General features: G+C 43.7%; 1 protein-coding gene across 5 annotated transcripts in view; it reads right to left on the bottom strand.

Annotated features, from left to right (window-relative positions):
• COL19A1 (collagen type XIX alpha 1 chain) overlaps window positions 1-24,008 on the bottom strand; it is a 393,720-nt gene that overhangs the window by 8,598 nt on the left and 361,114 nt on the right. For 4 of the 5 annotated variants that reach the window (XM_059730850.1, XM_019496735.2, XM_059730868.1 and 1 more), the window contains 2 exons: window positions 11,074-11,202; window positions 91-168 (listed from right to left, as the gene is read on the bottom strand). In XM_059730850.1, coding sequence (XP_059586833.1) covers window positions 91-168; window positions 11,074-11,202 — 207 coding nt within the window. Of the gene's footprint in view, window positions 1-90; window positions 169-2,984; window positions 9,347-11,073; window positions 11,203-24,008 lie in introns of those variants that run through there. The other variant, XM_059730872.1, reaches the window with a different exon arrangement.

Raw genomic sequence — 24,008 nt, 5'->3', positions numbered from 1 at the left:
CCTGGTGTAAAACTGGAGAGAGAAAATCAGGTGCACGGTGTTCATTTGTTAATTAATAACAATAGCCAGAGTAAAGCTAGAGATGTTTACCTGAAGGACCAGGGGGACCAGGATTACCCGGGAGTCCAATTCCAGGCTCACCTCTTTCTCCCTTTTGTCCCCGGTAGCCTAGACAGGATAAAGAATAAAAGCACCCTGTTATTACAAACACTGATTGTCTGTCCATCTTATTGACGTTAAATTACCGAATCAAGCCACTGAAGAGATGTCCATCTTTTTTTCTGAGGCTAGTAATACAGCCACTATGTTATTTACCTTCCTTCTTCTAGAACATGGGAAGATTGATACTTATAACTTATAGATCCTTGGACAGCGGGACTGTTATTGTATAAATTGGCATCATCCTCTCCAAAATTTTCTGTTACTTTTGTAAATGCTCTAAAAGAAAAAAAAAAATGACTTTGTGTCCTACTGCAGGACTGGTCCTAGGGTGAGTGTTATACGGCACCAACCAATAAGTTAGATTTGACAGAAAAAGCAAAAAAACCCTTACTACAATATAGCTAAAGAAAGAAATATGAGGTACAGTAGTCTATTTAACTGACCTCATTCACTACAGTGAGCTCCTTGCTTTTCAACAGAAAAGAGTATCAAAATATAGCCTACAAACCAGACTGCCTGACTACTAGCTCATCATCTCTCTCATGCCTTCTGGTCTGTACCCAAACTTGTCAGTTGTATTATATATTTCAGATTGGAAGCTTCCCAGCAGGAATTTCATCATCTTGTGTAATTTTAAAATTGCATACAGATCTCTAGATATAAAAAACCCTGTAGTTACTCACTGGTTGCACAGTTCTTCTCAACATTCAGCATGGTGTTGTTGGAACTTGTGCATGTTATAAGCTGCAGCAAACAATGCATTATTGTGACTTATGTGACTGCACTTTGTTTACCAAGCAGGCCCAGTAGCTGTGCTTTGCATGTTCATGTGTTTGCAAAGCATAGTTACTGAGCATACTACTACTAATTATGTAACATTACTGTATACTGGACGCATCTACATAAGACCCTATATTGCCGTGGTGAAAAGCTACAGAGATGTGGCTTGTTGCTATGGAGATGTAGCATAAATGGGCACTATCCGTGATGCCCCTGCCACTGCACTGTAGCAATGAGCTACTGTGCAGTACCAGCGGGTACTGTGCAGTCATTTAGTACCAACTGTGCAGCAGGGCACCCACTGAGGACGAGTGGTTGTCATTAGCTGAACTGTATGAAAATTAGATTGTACCCTGATGTTTCTTTGTAAATTATCAATTTGTTCGCATCCGCTAGACAGATTCTGGTTACTCTTAAAACAGAGGGTCCAGGGCAACAATAAAAATTCTTGCTTACAATTTCCCTTATAGTTAAGTAAGTATCCTTCGACTTTTAGAGTAGAACGGGAGATAGCTATATGGGAGATGGATACACTTTTATAAATAACAAAAATCTGACACCTACCATAACACACGCCTTTCAGAGGGCTTATTGGGAAGTCCTTCATTGTTTTTAATACAAGAATAAAACTGTTTATCTGTCTGTTTATGGGTGTGATACATATTGAGGATTGTTTGCCAACTCCAGGTTCAATTTAGAATTGTAACAGATAAGTTTAATTTTGCTGTGTTTAAGGTGCCAATATATTTTCATTAATTTGTGCAATTCACTGTAGTTGCTACACTTTATGAAGATCAACCACATAATCAGGCATGTCAGTGTGGCAGATAAGAAATTTTCTCTTTGGAATAGCTGTCCACTGAAGAGAGGAAAATTAAAATACAAGGGTTGTGGGTGACTGATCAGCACGGAGTCAGTTGATATCACCTGAGCAATAAGGGACACTAAGTTATATGGCTAAAGTAGTCTTGTCTAGTATAATCTTGCAGCAGTACTATGTGGCAACATAACTTCATGTGACAACTGAAGAAGAAAATGGGATGAGGTATAACTACTGTGGGTTCCAGCTGAGAAATACAGCTGAAACTATACCAAAGGAAGGGAACACGAATACATACAAACTTCCTATTAAACCAAGCTCATCATACATTTCAGCAGAAAACCTATTATCTATTGCAACCATATTGGGTTTTAGAAAAGAATTGCAGATTGCATCTTATTATCCTCAACATCTCAAAATTCCCTCTCGAATAACAATAAAATTATAGTGAAGTCCAAGAAAAACATAAAACATGCATGCAGAGTGACATGCAGACATCACATGACAGTGATACAGAAACAGGCAGGTATATAAAAAGGAAGCAAGCCATTTAAAAATGCACAGAAAAACCCAAACTTTACATTAGTCATGCATTCTAGTAACTGGGCCTATGAAAGAACTGCATAAGAGTCCATATATAACCCATAAAAACCTGCAAAAGGAAAAGTGAAGAAGTTCATATTGAACAGTGGATCTTAAGGTTGCTCTTTAATTACCAGGATTAATAATATTTATAGTTATGTCAGCTGGTAGTTGGCTGTGGAAATTTTGTGTAATTCATGTAGTTATTACAGTTTATGAAGGTCAACCACATAATCTGGAAACCTATTACATTTCCTATTTATTATATCTCTCTGATTCTTTATCTTACAATAAGTGGTTAGAATACAATTTATAAAAAACCAAGTTAATTATATTTGAATAAAACAGTACTATCGCTAATCATTTCTGTATTGAATTTCTGCAGTCATGAGGTACAGAAAGAAATTGTATTTAAATCACACTTACACCATTAATTAATTAAAAATTATTGAAATCCAAATCAATCATGGAAAAACAATAATACATATAGCTGTCCATCTGTGCACATTGTATGAATGAGAAAGGTATATACAATGGCTAGCTGTATTTGAATACATATACAAATGAGTATTTTGTACATACTGGCAATGATTTCAAAGTTTAAGTGATACCAACATTTAATAAAACATCCTCAGGTAACTTTTCTAAAAATAATGCTTTATTTTCCAGGGCACAAACTATAAGAAAAAACATGCGAGTATAACATTGAGGTATCACTTCAAAACAATCCAGTATTTAACTCTCACAATAAAATAGTTGATTTTTATATGAGGTATATGTTACTCAGAAGTAGGTCCCATGATTACACTTCTGGAAGATAATATTACAGTCTACTTGAGCAAGATTTTAGGTTTATGGTTGCAAACTCATACACAAGACACAGAAGAATATTACCATTTATATAAATAGCATTAGGTTTATTATAATAATTCAGGCACAGCTATGAGGTATAGCTATGATGTTATGTGTATTTGTTTTCATGGTTATAACTCCACTAACAGATGTTTAATTAAAAAAGCTTACAAAGGCAACAATTTTACCAAAGCCTTTTGCTTGTGTTCAGGATATACAATTTGGTTGAAAAATTTACAACAATGAAAAAACTCAGAAGCTTTATGTAAACAACTACCCTATGTGGGCAGTTTCAGTAAACACATTGTAGTATGCAGGAACCAGATATTAAAACAGAAACGTGCTCTTTTCTGGCTTGTAAACTTACTGTTCATAGTTAGAATCCAAATTACACTTTTATTACAGCAGTAGCTGACACTATCACTATCATTATTAGACTGTCAGTAGTATCACTATTAATTCCACAGTGGGCGCATCTTCACGTGCACATTTACTGTGCAACAATTTAGGGTACTGCACAGTAACAAAAAATTACTGCACATCATGGGCACAAGTGTTCATGTGCATGCCTATACGGCGCATTAACTATGGTGACTTATGCCGACTTGGGCATAAATTTGATACCTGCATCATGTAGGTATCATATTTATGCCTGATTAATTACTGTGCTGTAATGCACATGTAGACCTCAGTAATACTATGTTTGTGGACTGACTTGGGACCATAGTTAGACTTGGGACCCAAGTTAGTCTATGCACAGCATTACCATACTTTAATGACTGCACATGTAGACGCTGGCCTAAAAACCACTTACTGCGCAGGAACTAACTGTGCAGTAAATGCATGTGTAGACACACCCAGTGTATACTTAAAGATGTCACAATTGCGTGTCTGGATGTTTTGGAGGGAAAAAATGACTGAGTTTTTCATTTAGAAAAGTTTCAAAATGAGCCTCTTGTCCCTACTACATACATGGATAACACAAACACGCTGATGACATTTTTATGTCTAAAGTAGTATGATGCTCCTTGCTATACTTTTGAGGCAGTTATAGTATGTTGAAATAGCTGATGTAGTTTACTGCATAAATAATTTACATGCATTTAAGTACTCTTTGATATAGAGCAACAAGGTGACGGACAATTCTAAGAGCAGAATTCTCTTGTCTGATTTCCAATGAATATTTTAGGTTTGTTCTGTGTGCAGGGTCTGTTCAACAAATGCAACTAAATCTGTCTCCAGAGGAGGGGAAGGGTTTAACAATGGCAATATTAGTTCACTGATTATGTTGCTGTGTAATATGATGTGGAAAGGAATCTGTTTCAGAAAAACTCTGTCCTGATAACAATAGCAGCCCCTCAAGATCACTGGTATTCAGCTACTGCTATTCACGGCTATTCAAGTAGCCCTGCAAGAACACTACTATGGAACATTTCAGGTTCAACCTTTCTCTTGTCAAACAGGAAATTTCCAGCTATTCTTACTCCATATACTGTCCACAAACAGCCAAACTCGTTTTAGACATGTTTTTATATTCTATTGTATTCATCAAAAATTCTATTTTATATTCTATTGGACCCAACAAAAATCCTAGTCCACTATTCTCTCTGTGGGCATCTACACATGCACTTTACTGCAGAGTAGGTTAATTAGCTCCACAGTAAAGTATCACCATCTACATGTGTGCTGGTATTAGGGCACTGTAAATTAATTAACTCCACCATTAGATACATTAAATAGTACTGCTGAGGACAGTACTATCTTATGGCAGAGTAAGGAACTGTGCTGAAATGCACATGTAGATAGTGACAGGGGCTGGTGGGGCATGAGGGTGCCAAAGTGCACAGGCTATCTGTTGCCTAGCTAGACGGCTCCGCACTGTTGGCATGCTCATGATCCAGCCAGCCCCTCTGATGCTTGATGTTGCCACCTGGAGCCTGGGGCTGACCCCTGTGATCCCTGCCAGCCTGGGGTTGCTCTGCCGCAGCACAAAGTGCTGTTGTCCCAGGTGCATGTGCAGATGCTGTACTTGGGAGCAGTTTTCTCTGGTGCAAGCTGCAGCGGAATTTATCACGCTGCATTAATTGCACTTGTTGATGCACCCCATGTCTCCATAAACAATTTTACTCCAATCAGTTACTTGAATTTATATTGATCTAAAATGTAAAGGGACTCATTTATCATCAATGAAATCAATAGTCAATTGTGTCATTTTCTGATAGTACTGAAACACTTTGTGCCTGGGGATGGATACTTTTCTCAACTGCCAAGACAAAGGAGTTTGAAGTAAGGGAAGAAACTTGGAGGAACAAATTAAATGTTTTGTCTAAGACCCTAGATAGACAAGTGTAACAGAATTTAGGAAATAAAATAGCCAGCCTGGATCTCCAAACCTTGAATGGAGGCATTTAAGTATCTTTTGGCTGAGATTCACAACATGCAAGATGGGCCAACATGAAAAGCTTTACTGTGAATTAGGCTAATGTAATGCATAGTAAAGTGTCACTGTACATGTGTGTAGCAATTACTGCACAGTATATTAGTCTAATGCACCATTTTCCCACTATCTGTAGATACAGCAACTAGAAAAATGGCACAATAACTAATGTACTGTATTGCATGTGTAGATGTTGACCAGGACCAAAATTGTTCCTGGTCAGCCTAGGCAGCAATGGGCCACAGGTGGTTGGGAGAGCTGTCCTGGGTCCAGTGGATGCTGTCTGACAGCCATGTGGAGACTGGGATCTGTTCCAAGCTCCACGTGGCTGGCAGAGCTGCCTGCCAGCCATGTGGAAAATTGTCCCAGCTGCTGGGCAGCTGCCTGCCAGCCACATGGAGTTTGGAACCTGTCCCGATCTCCACATGATTTGCAGGCAGCTGCCCAACAGCCAGGACACCTCTCCCAGCCACATGGACCACAGATGGGACAGCTGCCCTCCCCCCCCCCCCCCCAAAACCCTCTACCAGTCTGGGGCTGGCACCCAAGGGAGCCTGGAGCTTTCCCTGGCTGCTGCAGCGGGTAGAGCAGGGCAGGAGCAGCCCTGGATTGAGCTGCTTTTGTTGGGCTTAATTTGCTCCCGATGGGGGTGCACGTGTAGATGTATGCTGGGGAGCACTTGAATTAGCATGAATTTTCTGCGCAGAAAATTCAGGTGCATTAACTGCACATATAGACATGCCTACAGCACAGTAAAGATTGAGGATGCATAGGCCAGCCATTAAGGAAGGAGGATGGAGAATAGGGGTGAGTGAAGAATCCTGTCCCTTTCATGAAGTCAGGCAGCATTCATGTGATTCCCTATATCCCTGAGTTAAGTAGCTCTGTTGTTATATGAACCCATACTGAGGCTTAGTCCTCTAAGGGCACAACCTTATTGAACTGCAAGTAGGTGAGGAGGAAGACCCTGCTTTTGCTTAAGAACTTAGTGGTTAGGGCCCTAACCAGCAGACTATAGACTAGGCAGAACTGAGGGCGTGCTCCACTCCTGCTTTTGAAGCTAGGCTAATGGGCAACCAAAAGCAGCCAGAGTAAGAGCAAGAAAAAGAGTACCTTACTCTATGTAGCACAGTGGGGAAGGGCACTATCCTGGAAGAAAGATCCCCTGACTATTCCTCCCTGCTTCCAACTGTATTTCTATATTTTATGTAATAACTATTTAGTTGAAAATACATGACCAATCCTAAAGCTTAGGATCAGCCTGAAGAACGTTCAGGTCTCTCACTTCCTGGGCAAATCACCTAACCACGATATCACTGGAACACAGGTAGGTCATCCATCCTCCATCATTAAGTGAATTCAGATTCCCTTCATGGTACTTAGATGTAGTGATGACTAGTACGTGAACCCCAAAAGGCCCTAGGCAGGATTCACAGGCTAACATGTACATCTCATTCAAACTAGTGGGAATACAGAACAAACCCAATAGCTATACTATACATAGATTTTCTTAGTGATAAAAGGCATGAATAAAATGAGTCAAATACATTTCTGATCCATGCAGTTATACAAAAGTGAATTTGGATAACAAACCAAAATTTGCTCTAAATTGTACACACACAGTCCCAATTAAATCAAGGAAGTTTTTAGCTCCTGAATTTTATGATAGAATTTGGCTTATTGTATGCAAAATGAATGTTACTGCTGTGATTAACTTGAAAATAAAATTACAAATTAACTGAATATAGATTGTAAGACATTGTTCCTTTAACAGACTGTAGGTAGTAACACAATCAATGAAATAACAAACACCCTCTCTAAGTAAACATTTAAAATCTCATTAGCAATACTGCCTTATAGTATTATAACAGTCCTATATTTTAATTTTTAAAAATTAAAAAGGCATGTAAAAAAAATACTCACACACTATTATACATTGCCTAACTTCTTCACTGCTAAATGGATATTTCAGTTGAGACTTTTTGTTATTCTGGTTACATTACACAGTTCCATTGGAATTACAATGTAATATTATAATTGTTTGTACCTGATACATAGATTCATAGATGTCAGGGTCAGAAGGGACCTCAATAGATCATTGAGTCCGACCCCCTGCATAGGCAGGAAAGAGTGCTGGGTCTAGATGACCCCAGCTAGATGCCTATCTAACCTCCTCTTGAAGACCCCCAGGGTAGGGGACAGCACCACCTCCCTTGGGAGCCCATTCCAGACTTTGGCCACTCGAACTGTGAAGAAGTTCTTCCTAATGTCTAGTCTAAATCTGCTCTCTGCTAGCTTGTGGCCATTATTTCTTGTAAAGAAATACATTTGACAGCATTTGACGTATATAATGGTTAATTTCAATCAAGGATAGCAAGGAATGACTCTTAATAGTTTATGAATCTGTTCCCTCTGGTCTCCTGATTCCTTAAATATGCATGTTTAAAAGAACCTAAAATAAATGCAAAAAACTTGAGCATTATAATATCTAATCACCCGGAGTATCCGTTCTATTCCCAAAACAATGGGAATCCTTTGACCTAGCTGACTTCCTGCCCCTGAGGCAGGGACTGGACTCAATGATCTTCTGAGGTTCCTTCCAGCCCTAATGTCTATGAAATCTATGAAATTTATGAACAATGGTGGCACTGTAGACTTTTTAAAATCATACAATAATAATTCAGTGTAGATTACCTGATATATTAGCTCTGCACATAAATGTGAAATGTTTCCCTGTTGAGCCTGGACATGTGCACATATATGGCTGAGATGGTTTAGTCAGGGAAGATCCTGCTTGGAGCAGGGGGCTGGAATAGATGACCTTGTGCGGTCCTTTCTAGACCTAGTAGCCTATAAGCCTATGATCCTCTAACATGATACTCTGGTGATCTTAGACATACACGCATGAAACAGATTTCCCTGAAGAGCCTACTACATTAATTTTTTAATGACTGACAGCAAACTGAAATTTGCAAGCATACTTTTCAGTCTGCTTAGTATTTTAAGCTTTGCTTTTTTACTGCCAGCTCAAAAGAATGAAATGATCAGACATAGCAGGGAAGGGCATCAAGTGCATGGGTCATGCTAATACGCCTTTGGTTTTGCACTCCTGGTGTAAAAGGAAGGTAGGCCAAACTATTGGCTTTCTTTACTTCCTTTTTTATGCATCAGAGATGGATAAGCCTCCTACTTACGTCTTGCTATTTTATATATTGAAAGAGGGTGTTGTTCTGAGCGTAAAATATGTGGGAATATTGTGTAAATAGGATACAACTATTATTTGAAAATAAAGCAAGAAAAAGAAGCTTCATTTTCCCTATAAGCATAGCTATAATCTTTCCTTCTTGAAACCAGCTAATTGAAAGCAATTCCTGTTACAATTTGCTAATTGACACTCTCCTCCAAATACACCCTAACTGAACAATCTGACACTGTTATTGAAGTTGATTATTTACAGCAATCTGCATATTTAGATAATTAACAAGTAAGTGTTGTAAAGCTCTAATCCCTTTCATTGTTTTCCTTGATTCTTTATTCTTGTTTGTTCTTCTTATTTTGAGCTCATCACATTTTTCAAGCTTCAGTCAAGGGTTTGTTGTTATCAGTGTTAATAGCCTTTATTCTTCTTATAGCTTTAGGTTCCACGCATCTTCAGCTTTCGTTTCATGTTCTTCATTCCAGTCTGACTTGCCCTGACTCCAGAGCAGACCAAACTAACAAAAGATAATAATTAAGAACTACCTATACATATAGGCTAGGGGCAGATATTCAAAAAGCCTGAGCCTGAATTGATTTAATCTTTGCAGGTTAGTCTAACCTGGCTAGGCTGAACCAGTTTGTAATCGTACAGACATCCCCTCTTGGCTGAAGAAATGAAGGCACATGCTTGCAGTGGCGCAGGCTAGAAACTGGGGGGTGCTAGACCAGCCCTCCCTTGCCTTCCATAGTGCTGAGCTGAGGGGGGGCATGGCCAGGCCCTGGCACAACACTCTGATTAGGGATGGGTTCCCCCCCTTCATTGCTCCTCACCAGCCCAGCAGGGAGTTGATAACAGAGCATTTAGCACCCCATCAAAACAAAACACAAGCCTCTCTCATTAGTTCAGGCTTTTCTTAAATAACTTTTCCCAAGGCAGGAACAGAGGGACCAGCTGACTTGTTGATTAGCTCCAAAAAGCCCTAAGCAAACATTGTCCTGTCTGCCTTACACAGACACCTCTCAATACTAGCTAGCATACCACATGCTGCCTATTATCCGTGCTGTGGGAGAGGGGAGTGGGGAATCCCTGCTTGAGCAGGGAATGGTGGGGGAGGAGGGAGAAGGCACAGGGAAGCCAGGCAGATAGTGCTATGCCTGCCATCTCTGCTGGAGCTCCAGCCAGGGAGGAGGGGCCAGCACATCTCTCTGGAGCAGAGAGCCCTGCCCAGGGCTGTAATGCATCTGGGATGCTGAGGGAACTCTGGTTTAAGTTAAACCAGGAAGGGATCTGGGACAGACTTTGCATAAACTGGTTTGACCCAAATCAGCTAAAGCTGATACTACATTCAACCAGATTTATCTCAAACCGATTTCAGCCATTTTCAAACTGTTTTAGGCGCGCTGAACTTCTGTTCTGTTACAGGTTTAAACCAGTTTCTGATCACTTTAACCACTTTATGTGTAATGTCTGTCTCTAGCCATACTGTAAATTATGTAACTACTTCCCAAATAACTCTATTTTATATTTTTTCTTATTATTGTTCTATCCCTTTTCTAGTAATCTCTCACACTAATAATACCTACACTGAGGATTTCTAGACCTGAATGAGCTCAAATGTCATGAAGTTACATTTATAGCAGAGGTCAGTGCAGCAGAGGCCCAAATTATTTTGGAAAACCACATTATGCAAATAACAATTTTAGATACAGCGAAAATCCAATTATGTGAAATTGTTTTGTGAAAAAAAATTATTTCACTATAATAATATAACCAGTTCATCTTCACTGCTTTTATGTTATTTTATTTGCATTCATCCCTTCTCATCAGGGTTGCCTCTGGATCAGAACTCAAATAATTGCTCCTTAGAAGAAAACTGCATGGCTGTAGACTCGGATCAAACATATAAGTAGCTTTTACAGGGTATCAGCCTGGTTTCTATACTTTATGGAATTGTTTTGGGAAAAAATAACTACTAGAGCAAGTTTAGGTAAGCTCTCTGTCAGTAGACAAAGTGTGTCATTTATTAGAATAAAATGCATTGATTAGGAGTTTTTAATAAATAAGAACACACATTTATTATGGGTTAATATGTAGATCTAGTCTGGAAAAACACAATTATGGTTTTAAAAGTTAATTATTAGGAAGCTATATGAATGGTTCTGTCTAACTTAACCATCATTAGCAAGTGTATGAAAAATCGAAGTTACAGTTCATGTATGAACAATTTATTGTTAACCTTACCTTGAGGCCCAGGCTCTCCTGGTGGTCCTGGTAGCCCATCCTTTCCTGGTGGACCTGGCTTTCCATGACCTTGGGAAGCTAGCATTGCAGCTGGCAGTTTGAGCTGAGATAGCAGCTGAGCCATCCTCTCTTCATTAAGAAAGGACACAGAAAAGAGAAAGTGTAAAAGATTTAGTAGAACCACATATATAAATGACCCAAAGCCCCAGCCTCAGCTTCTGGACTCATTCAAAACATCTTACCAGAAAAAATGTAATTTGATCCTTTAAAAAACGAACACCATAATTTTTCAAAGTGCTCCTGTAAGTATAGAGCAACTTCAATTCCAGCTGACTTCAATGGCAGGAGTGCTTATACCTTGTTCAACTGAACGCCTAATGAATAAGTGCTAAACCTACAATTTCTTGGCAGATTGTTTTTTATATTAACATCCTCCCACCATTCAAGTGACCTGTGTCTCCTAGTCACAGAAATATGAATATAGAAGAGATAGTGTTTAATATACCTTTGTAACTTCATTTAATTGCAAAAATAGGGTTTTACATGGGAGGGACTTAAAATTTCCATCCACTGTCCCTCTGCTTAGGGGTGAATTATTCCCTCTAGCTCATGTTCTAGGGTCTGAAAGCTCCTTAAGGGTCTACAATGTTGGTTCTGGGCATGCACAGAACAACCCTAGTCTGAGCAAATTGTTGCCCAGTGCTTGTCTAAACTCAGCAGGGATTCAGACACTTCCCAAAGGCCTCCAGTCTGGTAGGTGTCTTCAGGGTAAGGCTAACATATTGGTAAGGTGTTTTGTCTCATTAAATGTATTTGTATTTGTGTTCTTTTTAATACACAGCTGTCACAGAGGAGGAGGAGGATGTGGTGTTGTTCATGCTGTTGCCAGTGAGCCAACCTTGTATATAACAGACTAGTAGTTACAATTCTCACTCAGAAAGCAGACTTCCTTGGTTAAATGTCCTCCTCAGCCTGAGGGGACTGAACCCCACACTCTCATTTCTTAGGAGAATGCCCTAACCCAGGCTACAGGCTAGGTTGGATAGGGTCCTCCAACTGCTGAAGCATGTCTCTTGCCCAGCAAGCAGCACCAGACAAGATAGTGGAGGGAAACAGGGAGAGAAAGAGAGGAAACATGACTCTAGCATAAGGGTTAGAACATTGCCTTAGGAGAGAGGGGGTGCATCTACACGTGCTAATAATGCAACACAATAAATCCCAAGGCATTTCAGGATGGAGCCAACTGCTCCCAGACATGGCCATGGCATCTACAGGTGAGCCCAGGACTGCAGCAATTTGAAGCTGGAGCAGAGCAGCCCTGGGCTGGCAGGGGGCTTGGGAGGTCAGCCCTGGGATCCAGCATCGGGTGGCAGAGGGGCTGACAGGAGCTGGGTTGTGGTCCACAAGCTGGTTGGGCTGACTGGGAACAATTTGCTCCCAATTGTCACTGTCTACATGTGCGTTTTATCGCACTTAATGATTCCACCATAAAACAGTACTGTCCCTGACAGCAGTATCTTAAGGTGGAGTTAATTAGCTTACTGCACCCTAATACTGGCACGTGTAGATGGTGATGTTCTACTGTGGAGTTAATTAGCTGCAGTAAAGGACACATGTAAATGGACACAGGAAGTCCTAGGTTCTTGCCCCTACTCACAGAATCATTCTCTCTCTCTCTTTCTTTCTTAATGGCCACTGACAGGGGTGTTTGCTCAGTGCTCTGAAACCTTCTCCCTGTTTTGTGAGCCTTTCTCCTTCTCTTGTTTTGGTTTTCCTCCCCTAGACAGTTTGACCCATTTCCCACTGTAGTCCCCCACTTTTCATTACTTTTCCCTGCCTTTTTTCCCCTTTGCTAAGTCCTTTCTCCTTCAGTCACCCTCTTCCCCTCTCCTCCCCCTCCCTCAGATTGTTTTTTGTTTCCTCTCCCTCTCCCTACAGCTACTCTTCTGTTTATAGTTTTCCCTTCCCTTGAACATTGCTTACCTTTCTCCTGTCCCCTGGGGTTAGTACATTTGTTTCCAGCTTCTTTGTTCCCTGCCTACAGAGGGCTGCCCACCCCCCACCCTTTGGTTCTTTGCAGCATATAGGACATGTTTGCAACCTATGAGTACCCCCACAACAGCAGCACACTCCTCCACTCCCATGGAGGGAGGGCATGAAGCCGGAGACCAAAGCTCCAGTCCAGAGGGGCTGAAACCCCAGCAGTTAACTGCTGAGTGCTGCCTTCAGCCATTCTAGCAAAAAAAAGAAGCTGGCCACAGTGGAGCCTCTTGCGGCTGTGCCTGAGTGTGGCTTATCCATCTCTGGTGTGGCACCCCCATTGGGTGGTGGGGAAGGCCCTTCCTCCCAGTCACTCCCCATTTCATTTGAGTCAGCTAGCTCTGTGGCGGTGGACCCAGCCCCCTCTTCTCCTCCCCCTCTCAGGGGAGGATTTGGTCCCTCCTGCTGGGAAGGATAAGTCCAAGAAAAAAGGGGTCTTCTAAAAAGGCCTTGTTATCCCCTCAAGACCTCCCCACCACTTCAAGGGGAGCTGAGGTTAGTGAGCAGGGCCCCCACCTCCTCTGCCTGCCTCCTCGGCATCTCCCCCAGACCCTGTAGTACTCAGGAGTGACCTGGGGGTAGGGGAAGTGGTGGTGGAGTCCAGTGGCCCTCCCCCCATCTCTTAGCTCTTTCAGGATGACAAGATTGATATGGAGGTTGGACCCTCTGGGAGCCAAAAGTGGCTCCAGGAGCAAGAGTGCCTGGCCCATGAGAGCACCCCACCCAAGAGACCAGGGACTGATGTCCCCCACCAGGCCCTCTTGGAGGACGCTGCTTCCACAGGGCCTGATGCTGAGGATCCTGGTGAGGGGACAAGTACCTGATGTGTACAGCTTTTCCTCCTTGGGGTCAGATTTTGATTCTGCCTCTGAGGACAAGTTAAGAGAAGTCTTGCCTGAGGAGGTGGTATCCTCCAATTCAGCTAAGGTACCCCTCTCAATAAGGAGGGTCTCCACCCCAAAGGCGGAACCTGTTCCTGCTTCCAAAGAACCTCCCTGCATTGGTTACTCAATTGAAAGTCTTACTGAGCTTCTTGAACAGACAAAGCACCACCAGAGGATTGCACAGCATATACATAAATGGCTCCCAGAACCTAAGCCATTTGTGGTGTTTGCTAAGGCTGTTGAAGCAGCACTGCACTCCACTGCAGCGATATAGTTTTTGCCTGAGCAAGCTTGCGGGCAATGTTGGGCACTTGTTGTGAGCAGTTATGGCTGACAAGCTGTAGGCCTGTTATTTTCCCTGTCCTGCATGCTTGCTCTTCTCTGTTCTTCCTCTCTGTTCCATTGGCTTTGCCTGTCCCCCTTTTCTACACCTTTTACACATGGCTGCCAGAACCTTTGGTTCACTCAATGCCAATGGCTGCAGAGACCCTGTGAAGCAGATGGCACTCTTTGATTTCCTGCACCAGAAAAAGCTGGATGTCACCTTTCTGCAAGAAACTCATATTGATGCAGCTAGTCAAGCCAACTAGCATGCTTCCTGGAGGGGCCATATGTTGCTGAGCCATGGCACCTCTCAGTGCAGGAGTCGCAATACTCTTATTACTGCAGCTGACTCCTGACTTGGCAGTAACCCAAGAGGTCATCCCTGGCCACCTGCTAACTGCATGTATCATGTTATCACAACATCACCTCCTAATTAACATCTTTGCGCCCACTGCCAGGTGAGAATGGGCAGACTTCTTTGAGACCCTGGCTGACTTTTTGAGGACTGCAGCTGATGGTGATGATCTTCTCCTGGGTGGGGACTTTAATTGCACGGTTGATGAACGGCTTGCCCAGAATGGGCCAGAACCCCATCCGTTCTCAGCCCGGCGGTTGCAGACAGCTTTGGAGGCAGGGGACCTTGTGGATGTCTGGCACCATTTCCACACTGATGCAAGGCAGTACACTTGGATAAAGGCAACCGCTGGTGGGATTGCTATAGCATGCCTTCACTGCTTGTACATCGCCAAGCATTGCCTGCCAGTCCTACATGGCAGCTGCATTATTCCATCCGGACTCTCAGATCACAGTCTTATTTGCCATAAGCTGGGTCTCCTTGGCAGAGCACATTCCTGGGCATCCTACTGGTGTTTAACACAAGCTTGCTGCAAGATGCTCACTTCTGTGAATACTTTGCCTATTTCTGGTGGATATGGGAGACTGCAAGAACCACCTTCTCCTCCTGGAAGCAACGGTGGCATGTGGGGAAGGCACACATCAGAGCTTTCTGCCAGCAATACACACAGCTGGCAACAAGCGAGCTCTGCCACCATGTCCAGGGGTTGGAGGAGAATGTAGCAAAGCTTGAAGAGGCCCTACATGATGCTGGTGGAGACAAAGGACTACTTGAGAGCCTTAAGATTCAGAAGAAGCACCTGCGGGAGCTGGTAGAGGACACAGCCCAAGGTGCGAGGATTCATGCCTGCTGCCAAGAGCCCTGACCCAGTTCTTTTTCAACTTGGAAAAGTGACAGGCCCTGCAGAGCATCCTTGACCATCTGAAGACTCTAGCCAGCTGGATACTCATGGATTTTGTTAAAATCTGCCATCATGCTGTACCCTTCTATCAAGACCTGCTTGCAGAGACTACCAAAGACAGAGGACCTTGGCTGCATTAAGAACTGGTGGCCAGTATCCCTTCTGTGTGGCGACTACAAGATTCTGGCCAAAGCTTTAGCCAATCGACTGTGTACTGTCATAGCCTTAGTCATCGGTCCTGAACACAGCTACTGTGTGCTGGGCAGGACCTCCCAGGACAATCTGTTCCTGCTTCATGACCTGGTTACAGCTGCGTACCTCCTTGGACTGAACATCAGGCATGTCTACTTGGACCAGGAGAAAGCCTTTGATAGAGTTAACCACAACTACCCTTTTCAGACCCAAGAGGCCTTTGGCTTCAGACCGGTCCTCACCTCTGCTCTCTGGGTACTGTACTGAGACATCTCCAATTATTTGAAAGTGAACAGCATGCTCTGTGCTCCATTCCTGAGTCACAAGGGCATCTGTGAGGGCTGCCCCCTCTTGGAAATTCTGTACACTCTGGCCACTAAGCTCATGCTTCATGTGCTGCAACAGTGCCTGACTGGCCTTGTTCTTCCATTGACCTCTGGTTTGGTTGGCAGCCTGCTGGCTAGGCTGACGGTGTATGCAGACAATGTGACCATTCTCCTCAGCACCCAGGATGATGTCCAGTCACTGGTGGACTGTCAGTGTGCTTATGAATGTGCTTCCTCAGCTCACATTAACTGGACTAAGAGCAACACCCTATTCCTTAGTGCATAGACCAATCATCCCCCTCAGACCTGCCCAGGGGTCTTGCCTGGAAGCACCAGGGCCTTAAAGATCTGGGAGTATTCCTCAGCCCATCAGTCTTCCCATCCTGGAATTGGGAAGCCCTCAGCGAGGAGGTGGAAGTGCACCTGCAGCAGTGGTACTGGTGCTTGCCCAATCTATCCTACCATGGGCAGGTCCTCATTGTGAACAATTTGGCAGCCAAAACATTATGGTACCAGTGTGCCATGTTGGACCCCCCCCCCCCGCTGGATTTACTCGAACAGCTTTAAAGACTGCTGGTGGACTTTTTCTGGGATGGACTACATTGGCTCCCCCAAGCTGGTCTCTATCTGTCTACGGCTGAGGGAAGCCAGGGCTTGGTTGACCTGGCAAGTAGAGTGGCTGCTTTCTGCCTGCAGGCTCTCCAGAGACTCCAGTGCAGGCTCTCCAGATACTCCTTTATTTTGAAGACTGCCCTCCCTGGCAGCAGCTGGCCAGTGTGTTTCTGCACCACGTAGAGAACCTCGGGTTTGACCAATAACTCTTTCTCCAGGATCCTGCCCTCCTGGACTGGGGCACCTTCCTTCCCTTCTACCACAGCCTGGCATGGTCCTGGCAGGTTGCGTTCTACCTCCAACCTTGGACCAGACATCTGCAATTTCCACAGTTGCTGTAGAAGCCACTTGTCTACGACCCAGCCCTGCAGCACAGGCTGTTGAGCCTCGGGTCTGATAGCCTTGCTGACTCTCTTATCCAGTCACGTACAGTCTGGCTAGGCCACCTTCTTGATATGGCCCAGTTGGACTGGCTGTCAGCTGAGGCTCTGGCTGCCCGGTTAAGCATGCATTCAGTCCACTGCACCACCTGTCTCTTAGGGAATGTGCAGGCCACCCTCCCAGTGGAGGCAGCGGCTGCCATCAAGGGTTATCTCCGAGCGCCGCGGGACATCCCTGCCAGAGATGTCTCCGGAGAGCCCTTTCCACCACTGCCCATTGTCCTGGTTGTGGATAATGATCTGGGCTGTGAGCCTGGCACCTTATTGACTCTTTCTGTGCCTCCTGACAGCGATGCTGGGATTTGTTTTGATGTGTTCCCCCAGAAAGCCCTGTACACATGGGTGTTTTGTGTCTGCCATGCTTGTGTCCTTGCTACTTGATCTGACATGACGTGGAGGCAGCACTTAGTGGCACTGGCATTTGCACCAGTTTGCCCTGCATGGCACATGCTTTATAAGCTACCCATTGTCAAATGGACTGGCTACCTCCAGTGGTAGTTTCTGCATGGGATACTGGCCACCAGCACTCTCGTCTGCCGTATGAACCCAACTGCATCAGCGGCCTGTCCTTTTTGCCAAGGGATGGTAGAAGAGGTTTTATTCCATGCCTTCCTTGGATGCCCCTGGCTGCTGCTGCTCTTTGCTGCTCTTGGCATTTTGTTTAAGATACTAGACTTGGACATCTCGGAGACAACCTGTTTGTTTTATTTCCCATTCAGGGCAGCAGCGGGGGGTGTCATCTGCTTGGCCAAATTTTTGCTTGGTCAGGCTAAGATGGCCATCCTCAAGAGCTGCAGGAACTGGCTCGCTGGGGCCGGCTCTGATGATGCCCTGAGACTCTTTCAGTTCTTGGTTTGGGTATGCCTGACACTGGAATTTGAACCTGCAGTCCTCCAGTGGGCAGTACCCACCATCCAGGCACATTGGACCATCCAGGGGTTGATCTGCAGCGTTGAGGACATCTGTTTAGTTCTCATACTGCGATACTGTTTGCCTCTTCCCAGGGTAATGGCAGGGGTCTGAGCAGACTGTTGTTGGACTAGCTGTTTTTGTTTTTTTAGACTCTGAGGGCAGAGCCTGCAGGCCACAGCCCTAGGCTCTGTCTGTTATACCTGGGCCCATGAGTGGGCAGTGTTTTATTACTTTATTGGGTTGTTACTCCCTTTTCCTCTTAATAAACCTTTATAAAAAGTCTTTCTTTCTTTCGTTCTTTTGTTCTTTCTTTCATCCAGTCATTGGATAATTAACATTAAAAAAAAAACAATCATGAAAGCAGGGACCACAAACCAGGACTCCCCTATCTGAATGCTCTAACAGGAGGCTAAAGAATCATGCTCCTTTTTTCTTATTCTCCTTCTGGTCTTGTGAATTTGGAATTCCTTTCTGCATGGTGCCACAGCTTCAAAAAGAAGGGAAAAGACTACATCCTTCCAGAATAGCTTACTGACTGGTTGTTATGGCATACACAAGGAGGTAGCTCTGAATGTCCTTGGGCTGAGGTGGGAATGGAACCCATCTTTTCCAATTCCTGGGTGGTGCTTTAACTACCAGCCTTAAATACACATGGTGGACTGCACTACTCCTTCCTCCAGATATATTTTTTATTAAGGAAAGAGCCCTGCTCAGTTCTTTGAAAGATTAGAGTAGTAGGGAGGTAAAGGGAGAGTAGTACACATGCTGGAGGGTAGGGCTAGGATTCAGAGTGGCCTAGACAAATTGGAGGACTGGGCCAAAAGGAATCTCATGAGGTTCAACAAGGACTAGTGCAAAGTCCAGCACTTAGGACAAAAGAATCCCATGTACCGCTATAGCCTGAGGTCTGACTGGCTAATCAGCAGCTCTGCAGAAAAGGACCTGGGGGATACAGTGGACAGTAAGCTGAATATGAGCCAGCAGTGTGCTCTTGTGGCTAAGAAAGCTAACAGCATCCTGGGCTGCATTGGTAGGAGTGTTGCCAGTAGGTCAAGGGAAGTGATGTACCCCTCTAGAGATTCAGCACTGATGAGGCCATATCTGGGGTACTGTGTTCAGTTTTGGGGCCCCCATGACAGTAAGGATGTGAACCAATTGGAGAGACTCCAGCGGAGGGTGACAAAAATGGTGAGGGGACTGGGGGACATGACTTATGAGAAAAGACTGAGGGAACTGGACTTATTTAGTTTAGAGAAGAGGAGACTGAGAGGGCATTTAATAGCAGCCTTCAACTACCTGAAAGGGGGCTCAAAAGAGGATGGAGCTAGACTGTTCTCAGTGGTGGTAGATGACAAACAAGGAGCAATGGTCTCAAGTTGCAGCAAGGGAAGTTTAGGTTACAAATTAGGAAGAATTTCCTCAGTCGGAGGGTAGTTAAACACTGGAAGAGTTTACCCAGAGAGGTGGTGGATGCTCCATCCTTGGAGGTTTTCAAGACCTGGCTAGACAAAGCTTTGGCTGATATAATCTATTTGGGGACGGTCCTGCTCTGAGCAGGGGATTGGACCAGATGACCTCCTGAGGTCCCTTCCAACCCTAACTTTCTATGACTTCATGATTAAAGCTCTTCAGGAGAGGATTCGAGACTTCAGGATCTTAAATACATGAGGGAAGGATCTCCCTGTAGCCTTGACTGAGTTGCCTAATTCTGAGGAGAGTGACAAACCTCTCTGCTCAGCAATTCCTACTGGCTGGCTCTGTGAGACTCCCTGCTCCCTGAAAGACTACAACTCAGAGTACTAACTCAAAGATATTACTGAACTTATACACTTCATCTTCACACACAACAACTTCACTTTCAATAAATAACACTTCCTCTAGACCACGGGCACAGCTATGGGCATCAAAATGGCCCCACACTATGCCAACATTTTTATGAGGTAGAAAAATTCCTCAAGGACTGTACCACCAAACCCTTGCTATACTTAAGATAGATCGATCTCATAATTTAGACTGAAAACCTGCAATCTCCAATTGATTTCCATCAGAAATTCAACAAGCATCACCCCTCCATCAGATTATCTCTTGAATACTCCAGCACCAACATTTCCTTTTTAGACATGATGGTCCCTATCCAGAATGGTAAAGTACAGACCACCATATACAAGAAAACCCCAGACCAACATACACGTCTGCACAGAACCAGCAACCTTCCTAAACGATACCACTGAATTTGCACTGAGGAGAACACCTGTGCAATCGTCACCTCAGCAATCTCAAAAGGGCTTCACTCAACAAGGACACTCCTCCAGAGAGATAGATCACATTTTTGAAAGAGCCACCCGGATACCACATGAAGAATTGCTGCAGTGCAGAAGAAAACCCCCCATTAATCAGATACCACTGGTAATGACATATCATCCCTCCCTGGAACCAATATGGAAAATCCTCAACAATTGCAACCCATACTAGAAGAAGACCCAAGTCTTAGAGATCTTCCCAGAACCACCCATCTTATCTTTTAAACAAACACTGCACCCCACCAACCTCATCAACAGAAGCAAACTTCCTACAAGCCAAAACACACCGAATGCATCCAGACCATGCTATGCCAAGTAATGTAAAACCTGCCAACACATCTCCACCACCCCCACAATAACCACACCCCCCAACAGAACCATTAATATTCCTGGATCATACACTGGCACCTCCAGAAATGTAATATATCTCATCCAGTGCACCAAATGCCCTCATGGAAAATATGTAGGAGAAACCACACAACAACTGTGTACCAGAATGAACACACACCAAAAATCTATCAAAGACAAGAATAACCAATGACCTGTGGGGGCACACTTCTCACAAGAAAACCACTCTCTCTCCAATCTCTCAGTTCTAATCCTCAAAGGGAATTTACAAATCACCTCTCACACACAAGCCTACAATCTTCACTTCACCAATCTACTGGATACAAAAAAATCATGGACTAAATATAGACATTGGATGTATGACACATTACAACTTGCCTATTATCTGACTCCCCAGGTAACCTTAATTTACTTTTTACCAGTTACATTCATTCCCCTTCCCTGTCCCCTCCCCCCCCCACCTGTCTCTCACCCATTGATTACCTCAATTTACATTTTTATTGACTGGCTTCCTTGCATATGTACTGGCTTCTGGCTGCTTTACTATTCCATCCAGAAAGAGCACAGACCAACTGTAGACACTTCCTCAGCCTGAAAAAGGGTATCTATACCTGAAAGCTTGCAAAGAAGAATTTTTCCAACTCTTTGAGTTGGTTTAATAAACGATATTGGATTGACTCAAAAAACCTTGTCTCTCAAACCATCATCCACTCTTGTCATCAAACCTATTGAAAAAGGCAGTGGGGGAAGGGGGGAGTGGTAGGGCATCTAAGACAATTTAATATGGACTTGCAGACCATCAGTGATCTATGAACCATATTAAGGGAAAGACTGGCATAAGTTTTACCTGCAAAGTGATTCTTTTGCTGGTTTGAGTTGCATCTACACATAGGCTAGGCATAGCTTTGCTGGTATCTCCCTTCACAATGGTCAGATCATTGTACAATTGCTGGTGTAGCTGTCAGTTGGAGGGGCTGATTTTTTTCTTATTCCAAACCAGTAGAGTCACATGGGTAAATGTTTGTATTGTAGGCCTGCATAAGTGAAATAACTGAATATTCCACATAACTGAAAGCTGCCTTTTCTTGTATTTATTTGTTATGTCCAAAACAGTTGGGTATCCTCATGGTGGTTGTTTTAATAAGTTTCATGGTATTCATAGTTTGTAATTTTCCTACTTATGTGTGGGAAGCACAGGCTGAATTCTGACAGCAGCCAATTTTTAGGTAATTTAACTGTAAAACAAGGTATTTAGAATACAGTAAATGTCTCAAACGCTAAATAACTTTCATTAAAAATCTTGTGGAAAAAAATAATTTAGTGCCCCTACTCAAGCAGCATACTTTGAACAACTCTGAAGAACTGAGCACATATGAAAGTGATTTTTATTAGTGTTTTCTGTCATTTCTGCTGCATAAGTGCCTGGCTTTTGACAGAGAGAAAAAAAGAACAAGGCTGAGGAGTACAATTTAAATTAAGTACAGAATACAACATAGGAATCATAAGAGGCAATGACTGGCAGAGGTGCATGCTGAGGAAAATATTAATATATAAAAAGGAGAACAGAAGGGGGAATAATTTCTGCAGAGAGTAGACAGGCCATATGGTAGAACAGCATATCCCTTCTGGCCCCATATTCCCTCCTTCGTTTGCCCAGAGGCTGACAGGGCTCCCAGATGCAGGGGAGACCTTGCTACACTTTCAAATTAAAGCTCAATAGCAACCAGCTATACAACTAGTACACATTTTCAAGGTCAAACTTTATAGCTGGTTGGAGCTTTGTATCATGTGGTAGACACTTTGCACATGTACCTGGTCTTAAGATAACTGTGCAATTAACCAGTTAATTGCGCTGTAACATGTAAAGGGGGTCTATTTCTCCTGTACTCTACTAGATAACTTGTTTTATTCTTAAGATTATTTTAAAAATAAATACTTTATAGCAGTGTTTCTCCCTTTGACTTTGTTATGTTCTAAAGCACTTCACTGTGGATATGTTTAGCCTTCTCAATTACTATGTCAGGCAGCACCAGACTTGGACAAGCCAGGAATCTGCAAGCACAGCCTCCCAAACCAGAAGTATCCTTAATGGTGCTGTTTATATACCAACTGGCTCTATCTTTCAGCAGTGACAAGAGGGTTCTCCCTACTCCCTGAGTGGTACTCAGCTATGACAGTGAATAGCAACATGGAAAATGCTGAATGTACGTTTGGCCACGCCTTTTTCTCAGAGTCATCCTAAAACTATTCCATACCAACACATCCGATATCGTTCTTCAGCACCTACGTTCCTTCCAACCTTTGTCAGTAAGCTTGAAATACAAAGGTCACTCATGCTATTGTGATGCTTCTAATTGTGGTTAGAAACCAGCAATGAGGAAGGTGGAAAATTAAAAATACTGTGAACATCAAACAAGTTCCAGTTTCGCAACTGATTGCATTTTGGGTTAATTATTGGGGTACAGAATATTTTTATTTTTATCCAAATTGGTTAACCTATCCTTCATAAAGCAACAATTACTAGCTACCTAAAAAAAGGTCTACAATAAATGTGGAATCAATGGGCCACATCCAGATGAGCAGGGAGATGCACTTGCAGAAGCACAAATAGTAGCAGCACAAATTTGTGCTGCAGTCCATGCCCATGCTTTCTTGCAGGACACATTGTCCTGCTGTGGGCAAACTGCCCTTGTCCAGCTCCTCCTGGCTCCTGACATGCTGGAGCAGCCAGGGCACAAACGGAGCACAGAGATGCTTTGGCCAGCAGCCAAAGCATCTCACTGGAAGACCAAGCCTCCGTTTGTTCCAGCGCACACTATTGTAGTGTTGCCATGCTTCTTTTTTCCTGGTGTTTTTATTTACTACTGGGAAATCTGGGTAGCAAATTTTGCCCCAGTGTCAGGCATATTTTAACATTCTATGCATGCGGTTTGTAGTGCCACAAAATGCACAGCCCTGCTGGTCTGGATGCAGCCATGGAGTTTTTCCTTAACAGTTTTTATAAAACAGTAAAAGACATATATCATATTTTTGCGCACATACCCCGCAGGGTATACGTGATTTTACAAAAAAAATGGATGGGTGCGAGCTATACGGGGGTGTGGGCTATCGGCAGACTTTTTTTCCCCGCAGGGGCTGGGGCTAGGGCAGGCTGCACCGCCTCCCTGCTGGGCCTGGGCAGGCCGGGCTGCGCCGCCTCAGGGGCCGCCACCACCGCTGCCACGGAGGCCAGGGCGGGCTGTGCTGGGCTGGGCTGCCTCCCCGCTGGGCCCGGGCAGGCCAGGCTGTGCCACTGCTGCTG

The sequence above is a fragment of the Alligator mississippiensis genome, chromosome 1 (genome assembly GCF_030867095.1).
Source record: "Alligator mississippiensis isolate rAllMis1 chromosome 1, rAllMis1, whole genome shotgun sequence".
Lineage (NCBI taxonomy): Eukaryota > Metazoa > Chordata > Crocodylia > Alligatoridae > Alligator > Alligator mississippiensis.
This window is presented reverse-complemented; position numbering and strand designations above follow the sequence as displayed.